The sequence below is a fragment of the Pieris napi genome, chromosome 10, assembly GCF_905475465.1.
Source record: "Pieris napi chromosome 10, ilPieNapi1.2, whole genome shotgun sequence".
Classification (NCBI taxonomy): domain Eukaryota; kingdom Metazoa; phylum Arthropoda; class Insecta; order Lepidoptera; family Pieridae; genus Pieris; species Pieris napi.
In genome coordinates, this window is record NC_062243.1 from 11,681,014 (window position 1) to 11,693,720 (window position 12,707).

Sequence of the window (12,707 nt, forward strand, 5' to 3'; positions counted from 1 at the left end):
AACATATGTATGTATCATCTGTGCCAGCCCGAATCACACACACACATATATGTTACACAAGATTATTATTACTAATGAAATGGTCTAACAATCCTTTTTGGTTCTTATTGGGGCATCTCTTTGGAGGCAGCGTTTTATTTACAGAACAGGGGCAAACGGGCATGAGGCTCCTGATGTTAGCCAAAGACACTCTTGATTCTCAATGCTCGCGAGTTCGTTGCCGGCCTTTTAAGAGTACGCCCTTTTAGTGAAGGACCCTTTGTAGAATTGGTTATCCATTGCTAACATTAAACATAGTCGAAGTTTTATTCACGACCTGAGCAACGTATGAAGTAAATATAGCGTTCATTTTAGTGTCAGTTAAATCGAATGATTGTCGGCAAAGCCGGCGTCGCCAGTTTCCGTAAGTTAGCTCAATTTCCGCCGGTCATTTACCGACATCCAATACTCTAGCGTCTATGACGGTTTCCATTCGAAAGCAGAGGTTTTGTTTTCAAAGCATTTAAGTTAGATAAGATGTACCTACCTGTCGTGGCTTTGTACGTCTGTAACATTGTTATATTTGGTATGTAATTAAAGTATCAGGGTAATTTGTTCCGTCGTTCCGTGAGCGTTTTTTGAGGCATTTTTGGCCGCGCACCATCACCATGTGAAACCAGCTGCCCATTGAAGTATTTCCGAACTAATTCGACTTAGGGTCCTTCAAGAAAAGAGCATACCAATTCTCAAAAGGCCGGCAGCGCGCTTGCGAGCCTTTTAGCAGTGTGAATGTCCATGTGCGGTATCACTTAACATCAGGTGAGACTCCTGCCCGATTGCCTCCTGTCACATAAAAAAAATAGTTTTTGGGTTGGAAGCACTAAAGTGGGCAAAATAAGATACATTGAGTGCTGTGGAGTCGACACCCGAGAGAGAAAAAAAGAGAGGAGTACCTACCTACTCACGCACCCATAAAAATGGGTGTCTATGGACTGCGATGACTGATGACTTTTGGTGGTCCTGTAGGCTGGTTTGCCCCCATTCCTATAAAAAAAAATAGAACTCGTCATAGTTTTTCTCTCCGGTGTTGTAGGTTCGAACCCCGGCTGTCCAACAATAGACTTTTCATTCGCTTAAAACTCGCTTGAACGGTGAGAAAACCATCTTAGACCCAAAAATTAACTACTAGGCTCAGATACATATATATTCGTATGAAAAATCACGAAACAGAATTAGTAAACCCTTGGGGGTTCTTGATTACCAAGCACCACGCTTTATATATTCTCTGAAACACATGAAATCCCTAGATAATTCGATTTGCTTACACCCACTGTAATTTTGCATCTCAGCGTGAGATTCGAGTTGAAATTAAAACGTTTATTACATTTTCGCACGATGGGTGAATTTTATCTCGTTAGGTACACGCCTTCGGCCCCCAAATATCGCCCCATTTTGAATATTATGACAGACAATTTCACCCCCTATTTATACACCATAAAGACTAATTCAGTGTGCGTGAAAGTGATGATATTTTCGTGTTATGCGTGTCATAAAACTATTAGACAGTTTACCTATTCTCAAGCTGTCTTGAGCAAGGGGTCAGGGGCTTTTTGTGCCCGTTTTTTTATGTGCCATTAGGAATTATTTGGTCGATGTGAGCATTATTTCATTATCTTTAACACCTTGTTGCGTTAGAGGGTTCGAACAGATGTTTTTTCAAAATTACTTTGAAGTTAAAAAACGAAAATTTACGTGAAAGATTCCTAAGTGACTTTTGGGTGATATTAATTCAGTTATTATCGTGAAAAATAATATTATTAGGTATTTTTTAACTCGAAATACATTCTAAAATGTTATGCTTTAAAAACAGTATTCCCCTAACGTAACAAAGCTAACAAAGAATTAGAAGAAAAGTTTATGCAAATCAAGAGTCGAATAAAATGGAGTCTTGGTCGATCGATACGACCTTGGGGGCGGGGCTTCGCGTGGGCGGGGTTAAGTAAGGCCGACCCGCCCACCGCCCGCAAGCGCACAAAGCCAATGTTCGCGCGCTGCGCTCTAGCACCGACGTCATGTGCTGCGCTCCTCGCGTCCATCACAAACAGTGCAACCATCTGTCAAGTCATTCCGAATTTGAATTTATGTCAATTTTATCGGCAGTTATGTGTTAGTGTTCTGTGGACATAATGATCACCGATATGTACGCGCCGCTGCCGGCGCCTAATAAGACAATTGTGAGTTTTTATATTATCTATAAATTTAGTAGTCTGTGAAAAGTATACATTACAGATTATGTTGAATCAATTTTATGTATCATATCATATATAGACAAATACCGTTAAATTAGTAGGTACATTATCTATTTGGTTATAATAACTTTTTTCTGAAATATTTAATACACGATAATATGGTTGTTCAAAAATAATTATTTAAAAATAAAGTTTTATTACTTTAAATTAATTATACTAACTTGACGTAGAATTTGTTTGAATTTGTTTCCGTCACTAAGTTGGTGCTTTTAATTTCTATAAGTATATAAAAAACATAGATTATAGATTAAAATTTGCGAAAATACATTCGGTAAATAACATTTAGGTTTGGAAATACTTCTTAAACAATAGACCTAAAAAGATCATAGACGGCTAAACCATAGATAATTTCTTTATAAGTCAACAAAGAAAAATTAAACAGATAAAGAAATGTCTACACCAATTACACAAAATTAATTCATTCGAAAAATATATGTCTTCGAACAAATTTCGTGAATGATTTTGACACATCGAACAATTGTTTTCACCGAGAACAATGCTGTATTGTTCTGTATCGATTGAATTCTCTATTCAGCTTACAATCTTATCGAATAATAGGTACATGATTTTATCTAAATTGTATTAAAAGTAATTGATACTTCCAGTTTAAAGATAATCTTACTTTGAGTTTTTGTTATTATTGTAATAGTTTCATGAGCCCATCAAACAAACACCTATTTTGTCCCATGCCATTGGGTAGTTAATCTATCTAATAGAAAAGTAGGTAATACAGTTAAGAATTACGTGTTGGCTTTTCATCCCTGAGATCGTAGGTTTGATCCCCGGTATACCTATATGATAATTTGCTAATCTAATAGGCAACTTTTTGGGTCTAAGGCAAGCCGGTTTCCTCACGATGTTTTCCTTCACCGTTCGAATTTTGAATGCTCACATAGAAAGTCCACGGCCGGGGTTCGCTCCTACGACCTCAGGGATGAGAGTCGCACGCTTCAGCCACTAGGCCAACACTGCAAAACAACAATAATAAATTTAATACAGAATAGGTTGTCGAATTTTATGTTCCATAGTCTATATATATAGAATATATATGGTACGGCAAAAACTGCCTTAAACAACGTTCACGGTTGAATACATTCGATGATATAGAGCTCTCCGGAACTGGATGTTGAGCACCCAAAGTGGCCAGTTAATCCCGAAAATCCAACAAAAAGTGAGTGCATTATGCGAAATGTCATTGTCACCGTGGATTTGTCGAATGGCACTCGGTACGACAAAGCCGAACTAATCCCCACAACAGCCATTTAGTGCGAATAAAAGTCGGCTCGATGCCACAATGCCATTCACGCTTGAGGCTTCACGCTGGGCCAAAAAAATCTAAGACCATAATAGGTTCAATGATAATGCTGATTGATGCTCTTGCATCTTAGATGTGGAAAATTTTGTCAAACCTTTGTTGATTTTACAAAGTACTCCAAAGGTTCTTATTTTGGCTTTTCGCAATTATTGTTGTGATGTAGCATTGATAGTAAAAACGCAGAAATAGTATTGTCTTTGAGAGGACATCGTGAGCCATTTTTCCCAAAACTCTCCATCTTTTAGTCGATACCAACTCCGGGTTTCTCTACAGCTGTGATACTTTTTGACATCCAACATCTTTTGTCTTCAGTCACTGTGACCATGCACGCTGTAAAGCACGCGAAACGTTGGATAAATTTAAAATTATGTTAAATAGTTGTAAATTTATAATAATACATAACTTCGATCCGGTTAAAAAGTTTTTTCTTTAAACGCAGAAATGTTTTGTCCCAAATCCCATTAGTAACGTGATAAACCAGCTTTAATCCTCCGTATATATATATATATAGGAAGTAAACAGCAAACACAAAAATATCACTGTCAAAGCTTTTTTGAAATGAAGGAATGCTATTCTACTTTATAAAAACAATTCTAATTCCTTAAATGTTTCTTTTAAGAAAGCGCTAGCATCTTCTAGATCTGGTCCTCAAATTTCTGTATCTATTTCGTAAACATATCTAATAGGCAAGTAGGTGATTAGCCTTTTGTGTCTGACACGCCGCCGTAAGCGCGCGCACTATTATGCGTAGGTACACATAGAAATCTGAGGCCCAGACCTAAAAAGGTTGTAGCGCCACTGATTTATTTTATTTTTATTGTGGTATTAACAAATATAGTCGTAAATTAAGTTAATATACTAATTAAAATATTTGTCACATATATATAAATCCGGAACGGTAGCGGTGAGCCATTTGTCTTTTTTATCGCCGTTGCGTCGTGTTTAACCCGTTCATTGACAAAAGGTATTTAAATTAAGCTGTCAGGAAATAATATTTAGTGCGCAAGCGACATTCCTAACGTTCCTGTTACAGTTTTAGAATAATACTATGTAATGTGTGACGTTTTTAGACGCAAGCTGATTTCGCTTTGGGATCGAAACAACAATCAATATCGTTATGGGTTACAGAATATCAGTGCTGTGTTATACGGTATCTTTACCGTCGCTATGTATAATTTTTATAATAAATTATTAATTATAAACCTTCTTGAGTATGGTTGTTTTTATGACATTTTTTCTGTCAAAAATATTAAAGTAGGTACGCTGTAATATAATACCTATATAGATAATAATATTTATTTTCACACCAAACATATCTATTTTTCATTAAAAACTAAAACAACTGGCACTCTTTTAAGTAAACTCTTTTGTCTCTGTCTCTCAATTTGCGTTTACGCTGTGTTGAAAAGTGTCAGAAAACGATTCTTAAACGCCGCTCTGACTAATATGACTAATAACTTATCTACTAAGGTAAGGCTTATGAATTTATAAACAATATATAAAGTGTCATGAATTGATCTTGTAATTTTAATTTAAAAAAAAGCATCGAAAATATGTAACTTGACGGTATCTACAAAACTCAAACATTTGACGATAGTCTGCCTGTAAATTAAAACACGAAAGTCTTCATTATTTTAGAATTATTTATGGGAACATCCGTCAGCGTGTGTCCGCCGCCAGACAAATTTAACTATGTACAGCACTTCAACAGTTCATATTTTTATTTTATTATATTTTTGCTCTCAAATATAACACATGTTACAAGAAGAACAATCAGATACTTATGAATATATGTTATAGAAAGAATACACTTTTATAAAATAAAATAAAATAAAATATGTTTATTATGGAACGTAAGATACATGTATCACTTATTCCACGTCATTAAATTTGAAGGCATCCCTACTCATCGGCAAAGAAGACAGAGGGTGTAGGCCGAGAGAAAAAGCCGGCGTAAAAAACTCTCGGTACTCTTTTAAAACAGCAAATCATCAAAAAACACTTATTTATAACAAATATCGCAAATTAATTAGAAGTAGCCTGTCTAGCACTAGTCCCAGGCCCTTTTATCAATTAGATAATCGTTGACTTTATAGTAAGCCTTTTTACACAGCTTTTCTTTAATACATTTCTTAAATTTATTGAAAGGCAGTGATAAAAGAGCTTCTGGGATTTTATTAAAGAAGAGTATCCCTTTCCCCAAAAAAGAATTACTAACTTTAGATAGTCTAGTACGGGGAAATTGCAGCCTGCGTTTGTTCCGTGTATTAACATTGTGCGTATGTTCTATTCTAGTAAACTTATCACTATTTTTGTATACATACATAATATTTTCATAAATATATTGCGAGGGAAAGGTAAGTATATTAATTTCCTTGAATTTATCTCTAAGAGATTCCCTACATTTTAAATTATAGATTGCACGAATAGCCCTCTTCTGCAGGATGAAAATAGTTTCGACATCAGCAGCATGACCCCATAATAATAAGCCATAAGTCATTAAGCTATGAAAGTAACTAAAATAAACAAGTCTAGCTGTATCGACATCAGTTAGAGAGCGAATTTTTTTAACCGCGTAGGCTGCAGAACTAAGTCTCTTCGCCAATCCGTTAATATGAGGGGACCACTGAAGTTTTGAATCCAAGGTGATTCCGAGAAATACAGTTGTATCATCCAGATTCAATTCCTCACCGTTTATAATTGGTCTAGTATCCATAATCCTTGAATTTTTTGCACAAAATTTAATGCATTTTGTCTTTTTTGCATTAAGTAGAAGGTTATTCATACTAAACCAATGGACAATCGAAGACAGAGCATTGTTCACATCGTCAAAATTTGTTTATAGACATCAGACTGACGTGTGAAAATGACATGAGCACTGAAGAAGGCGCAGAGCTAACCAGATCCATGCAACTTCCTCACCATCGAGTAGCCCGCAGTATCGCAGCATACAACTCACAAGGGGATTCTTTGTATTGAAGAAGTCGCATGGGTCCACTAATACGATGTAAATATGTACATAATTAGGTGTGTAGGAATAAAGTAAGTAACAATCCATGAACCACGAAAGGTCTTCATGGAGTTGCTGAAAATGTCCACCGTCATTTTTATCACAACAACACAAAAATAACATAACTACAATTATTGTATCAACTAAAAAATATTTAAAAGTAACTATTTTTGGTGATAAATTCAACTCGTACTCAACATAACTTTATTCATATAGGTAAGTACACTTATGAACGTCAACAGGAAAGATGTTAAATTGAATCTTAATTTACAATTATTACTACCAGTTCGCAAGTCAAGGGCCTAGAGCAGGCGAGAAAAACTGACAAGTAACTCTCCGCCACTCTTTTTAAGCGCCAAGTTTTGAGTCATACACATTGTTGGAAAGGCGGAGCAGCCATTAACCAACCTAGCTGCAAAAAAGATTTTATGTATTTCAAGTAGTAATATAAACAGCCCTAAGAAAGGATTTCACGGGTGTAGGCATGAAATGAATATTTATCTTCCTCGACTGAACTTATCCATGAAGTTTCAATAAATACGGTATGTACCTACTAGGAAATCTAAGTTAATATTAAGACGTAAAATGCTGTAATTTAAAATCGGGCGCTTAACTATAAATCCAAAGAATTTGACATTCGAGAGTTTCAAGTTTCACTGTCTCTCATGGTCACTGGAGCAGGCCCACCAAGGAATTGTTTATAGTATAGCGAAACATGTAAACTTCATTCACAGTATAAACATTAATAGAAGAGTACTTTGTTTAAGTCTCCAATTAGATTTGGTACTTTTTATGGTAGATTTAGTCTATAGTTATGATTAGAGATTAGTCTGTGGTAGTCTACGGTTTTCGATTTTAGTCTATGGTTATGATTAGTCTATGGTAGTTTGCCATTCGATTAGATGCAACCCACAAATAGGGGTAATTACGATAATGATATAGCAATACAGGAACATCCCGTCTTTACATGTCGTTGACTGAATTAATAAAGCAGTCAGCATTAATTTCAACCTCCATTGGGATATGCATAACGTTTAAAATATATAGAAAAACAGTTAAATGGTCTGACCACACTTCCTGCCACAACCGCAGCCATTTTATATAGCTTGTTAGTTGTCCTACTGGGGTTTGGTTTACTTTATTACGAGTATGAATTTTACTAAGCATAACGGACTTAAACATGAAAAGTAGAAGAGCTTTCTGCTATTTCTTTGTGTATTAATTCTTTAAAGGCCGAGAACTTGCGAACTTTCTGGCTGTGTGAGTGTCCAATCGAGTCTCCTTCATATATCTGCTTCTTTTTATTTTGACTACAAAATTAGCACAAGCATGATATAACAAAATATACGTAAATTAAATTAAGTAATAATCTACCACCTCACTGGTATGTAATTTTTACGCAGATCATTATAATATTTGTTTGCACAGACTACAGTTAGTACGTTACTATGGCACAGAGTACAAAACAAATAAACAACAACAATGAATGACATAAGTAAAACAATTGAATAAATAACAAATGGATACTATAATGTCAGACATAATGAAAAACAAATTCAATTTCAGTTTATTATACAATACTTAGAAAAGTATTGTAGCTTTAAGGCGCATAAAGATTTTGTTCACATTTGTTAAAGAAATAACTTAAGTTCTTGAGTTTGTTTTCTTTTGACAGTTGTGCGAAACGTAAATGTGAGAAGTCGTTAAAGGGCTGCAAAAAGATGCATATTTAATCATACACTTCTCGCATATTGTAAAAACATTACTAATAAGATTACGTCAATTTAAACATATTTGAGACCTCAGTACATGTTGAGAAAGATTCATATTAAATTCAACATTTTGATTTAATTTTGATTATTAACCATTTAAGCATTATGGTGGCTGATTTTCGGCATTTAAGCATTATGGTAGCTGTTTATTTTGTTGCAGAGTTATTTTAACACTATCTACATTATTATCATACAATTTTGTTAAATTAAATAATATTTTACGAATTTATTTGGATATTAAATGCGTTCGCAAATAACCAATTATTTTAAAAGGAATATAATAGAAACTCTCTCTAGATACTGTTCAGTGTCTTAAGTATTTTTTTCGGTCACTGTGAATTAAGTGCTAACCGCCGTCCACGAACACCTGCAATGCCAAGTTGGTTACGGGTGAGTTGCCGGCTTTTAAAGGACTGATACGCTCATTTTATTTTATTTTTTAATATCAAAAATTATTAAAGTGATTCAGTTTAATACTGTTTTTTTATAGGGGGCAAACGGGCAGGAGGCTCACCTGATGTTAAGCGATAGCTACCGCCGCCCATAGACACTCAATGCCAGAGGGCTCGCGAGTGCGTTGCCGGCCTTTTAAAGTTTTTGCTTTTTGATACGTCATTATTTGTCTATATATATATATAATGTTGTCGTAGTGGTATAGGAGTATAGTAAACAAGTACACTTATGAATTTTCAAGTTAAATTAATTGTAAATTTACTACCAGTTCGCAAGTCAAGGGCGTCTTCAACCTTATAAGGTCTGGGCCTGAGATTTCTGAATCTTTTTCATGATTTGTCAATCTTATAAGCAAGTAGGTGATCAGCCTCCTGTGCCTCACGCCGTCGACGTTTTGGTTCTAAATCCGATTTTCCTTCACCGTTTGAGTCCATTGGTGCACAGCCGGGGATCGAACCTACGACGTCATGAGAGTCGCAGGCTGAAGCCAGGCCACTGCTCTTAATATTTCTTTAGTTCTATATTATTTACTTTTCAATTTAAAATGAATCTTTTGAACTCACCGCTCTAATTGAGGTCGAAATTAACTAATCCATCCCTTGAGAATAAGATAAGTCATGTCGTCGGCTTCTGAATGGGTTTTATATTGGTCTGAGGCCGCACTGCGGAAATAAAATCACCGTTTTTACTCGCCTTCGTTGTTTAATGGAGTAGCGGCCGCACTGCCCTTTCTCTGCTTAAGAGATTTAACAAAAATCGTCTGTACACGCGTTAAAAATTATATACTTCTTTGGCGTATAAATATATATACATATAAATATGTATATAACAAGATAAAAATGTTTTCAAAAATTTTATTCTACGTCTGTAGAAAAAACGTCACTAACAATAGAAAAAAAGTATTTTATACTCTACATCTAGTTAAATAAAATTTATGTCAATATCACAAAACAAATTATTTCTACATTATTAAAGAAATGAACATTTTTTTATTTTAGCATGCATCTTATACAATATATTGATATTTACTATTTAATTAATACATACAGTAAACACGTGAGTTACAAGAGGCTAAAGTTTGATACAAATATTCTTGTAGAAACATTAGCTAAATATTGTCCAAATACAGCATCAATAGTTGTAAAAAAAACTAAAATATTGACTACAGCTAACTTCAGGGTGTCGGTTTTTTGTGACGGTGTGCGCGCACATCGTAAAAATTTACTCTCATCATTTTTACTTATTATACTTCTCTCGCTCCATCCACATTCATGGCATTCACCATACATGCTCGTCGGTTATGGGTACTTTTAACTTGTCCCTTCCCTTGGCCTACTCGACCTGACATTACCATTTCCATCCACGGCTTCCTCTGAACTATTAATGACACTATCTCACAAATACTTATCATACCAGTTTTGAGCGACATCTATTGTCTTTCGACAAGCATTAGTTTAAAGTATGCAAAGGTGCCAATTGACAGGTTTATAAAATGCCAAAAGTTAAAATGGGTGGGCCATACGCTCCGGAAGGATCCAAGTCACATTGCCAGACCTGGCAAAGCGTCATTGCAGAAGAAAGAAGCTGGTGGCTAGTTATATTAAGACAGGCCAGGACCGATGAGGCTGGTTTTCTACGCTGGATGCCGTCTGACCCACTCGGGGGATTGCCACATAAAAACCGCAGTGCGTTTTGCAAATCACGGCTTTAAGACGGCTTGTTACGCGATCGCAAAATTCACGTTACCATAGTGACGTTAGTCGACGCTTTCTGTTATCGTAAGCGTTTTTGCGATAAAACGCGAGTAAAAACCGTAGTGCGTTTTGCAAATCACGGCATTAAGACGGCTTGTTAGTCGATTGCAAGTCATGCGGCGCCATTGCCTTAATGCTAACAGAAAGATGCAACTCACTAATTAATACCCTCTCCATCGGCGCCTTTGTTCTTCTGTCATCGGACTCTACCTCGGGTGCTCATTTGTGTCGAAATTACCGCTTCGATGACACGATTCTGTCAATATGGGACGTGTTAAGGTAGTTTCTGACATAATTCGAGTACATTTTTTCATAAGACTATTATAACATTAGATTAAGACTTAGGGTACGTACCTAACTAAAATTGTCTACCATAATTGAAAAAAAAAACAGCTGACGGAGTCGGGCACACCTTTAATAACACTATTTGCTATATTATAAGTTTTGCAATTCTAAATTACTGACGTTGCGTTCATAGATTATAGTCGTCAACTAAATAAATAATTTTGAAAAATTCATTTGATACCTCTTATTCAAATTGGTCCACAGACTATGAAAACAAAAAAACATGTTAATAACTTCCTAAGGCATTCGTTAATATTTATAACACCGACTCATACACAAAACTGTATTAATACTCCAATTAATCTGTGTTTGTAAATAAATCTTATCACCGATATTTGATCTGTCATCGACCCAAAACCCCAAAAGTGTCGCTAAACTGCCTCATGAACAATTAGTTTAGCACTTATCACACAATAGGCACCCCGTGGTGTCCCACCCGTAGCGTCTCTCCACATTCTATTCACCTTATCAACGAAGTATGGCCACAAATAGATTGTTTTTTTTGAAATAATATGATTCAGCAGTATTTTGCTAAGCTATATCTGAGTTTAAATGTTAGTACTATATAAAATTTATAAGATTAGATTTAATATATAATAAGTTTTGAGCGTCAATCAGCGTAAGCTGAAAAGGACAATATTCAATATAAACTCTTTTATAGATAAAATAAATAATTACAGTAATAACAGTAGTCAGTAACCTCATTCGTAGAAATTACTTTATTTTGTTTTAGTCTGTGGAATTGTTTTTAAACTCAAACTGCATGTCCTCAAACTATATGCAACTCAAAAACTTTCGAACTTTGCGAAAACCGCTGTACGAGTTCGAAAAGTGAGTTTCAGAATCGCAAGGCTGGTCTCCCTAGACTTAGTTCAGGGGCTCTAATATCTGCTAAAAATGTAACTTGTTCTTGAATAAATAAAATAGTTTTTTTTTAAATTTTCATTTTATTTATAAATAAGATCTTATATCACATTTGTTAAATCGATTTTTGCATAAGACTAGAGATGAGTTCCGACTTAAGAAAAGAGTTAGGATAAGAAACAAAAGTACCTACTAAAATAGTCACCCATAGTTGAAATAAAATCAGCTGACGGAGAATCGGTCGGCCATTGAAACCACTATTCTCAGATTATTTTAAGTTATATTCTATTATATAGTACCCACACTCATAGAAGTCTATATTAGAAATATTAAATAATAGATGCATAATATTTTTTTTAAATGAATCCCTCAAAATGGAGATCACGCGCCCCATTATTGCTAACAAGAATGATAGGAAATTGCAAACTATTAAATGTTGCATCCGGCTTTTAACTGTAAATTTTCCGTTTGCAATTTGTCGTTGCGTACTTTAAATTAAGTATATATGGACCGTGGAATATTCCATTAGTATGATGTCTTTGCCGCCATTATGTGATATATAATATGCTGTATAGATAAGAATATCTTTATTTAGTTACAAAAAATACATACACTTGTATAAGCCAGAATAATAATAATTTTTATAACAATAATTCAAAATTTTATGTTACACGGGCAATATTATACTTATATATTTTAATTTGTAAGTAAGATTGTCACTCGACCATATATAGACCATATTTATTTTTCCGTAGTATAAAAGTTAGGATTTTGATACGGTCAAGTTTCAATTTACAATACTAGAAGTGGGATGTTTTTGCTGTGCAGTAAGAGAGTTGTAGATTGGAATTCAGAAGGAAAAATGACTTTATAAGTAATAAAGGAATTATTTATAACAAAGCAGAT

The 12,707-nt window shown here is 34.8% G+C and overlaps 1 protein-coding gene across 5 annotated transcripts in view; it reads left to right on the forward strand.

The window, feature by feature from the left end:
- LOC125053171 (transcription factor Sp9) overlaps nucleotides 1-12,707 on the forward strand; it is a 94,528-nt gene that overhangs the window by 64,659 nt on the left and 17,162 nt on the right. The window contains exon 1 of one of the 5 annotated variants that reach the window (XM_047654404.1): nucleotides 2,030-2,213. The exons of the other annotated variants lie outside the window; for them this stretch is intronic. Coding sequence (XP_047510360.1) covers nucleotides 2,166-2,213 — 48 coding nt within the window. The 5' untranslated portion in view covers nucleotides 2,030-2,165. Of the gene's footprint in view, nucleotides 1-2,029; nucleotides 2,214-12,707 lie in introns of those variants that run through there. 5 annotated transcript variants of the gene reach the window in all.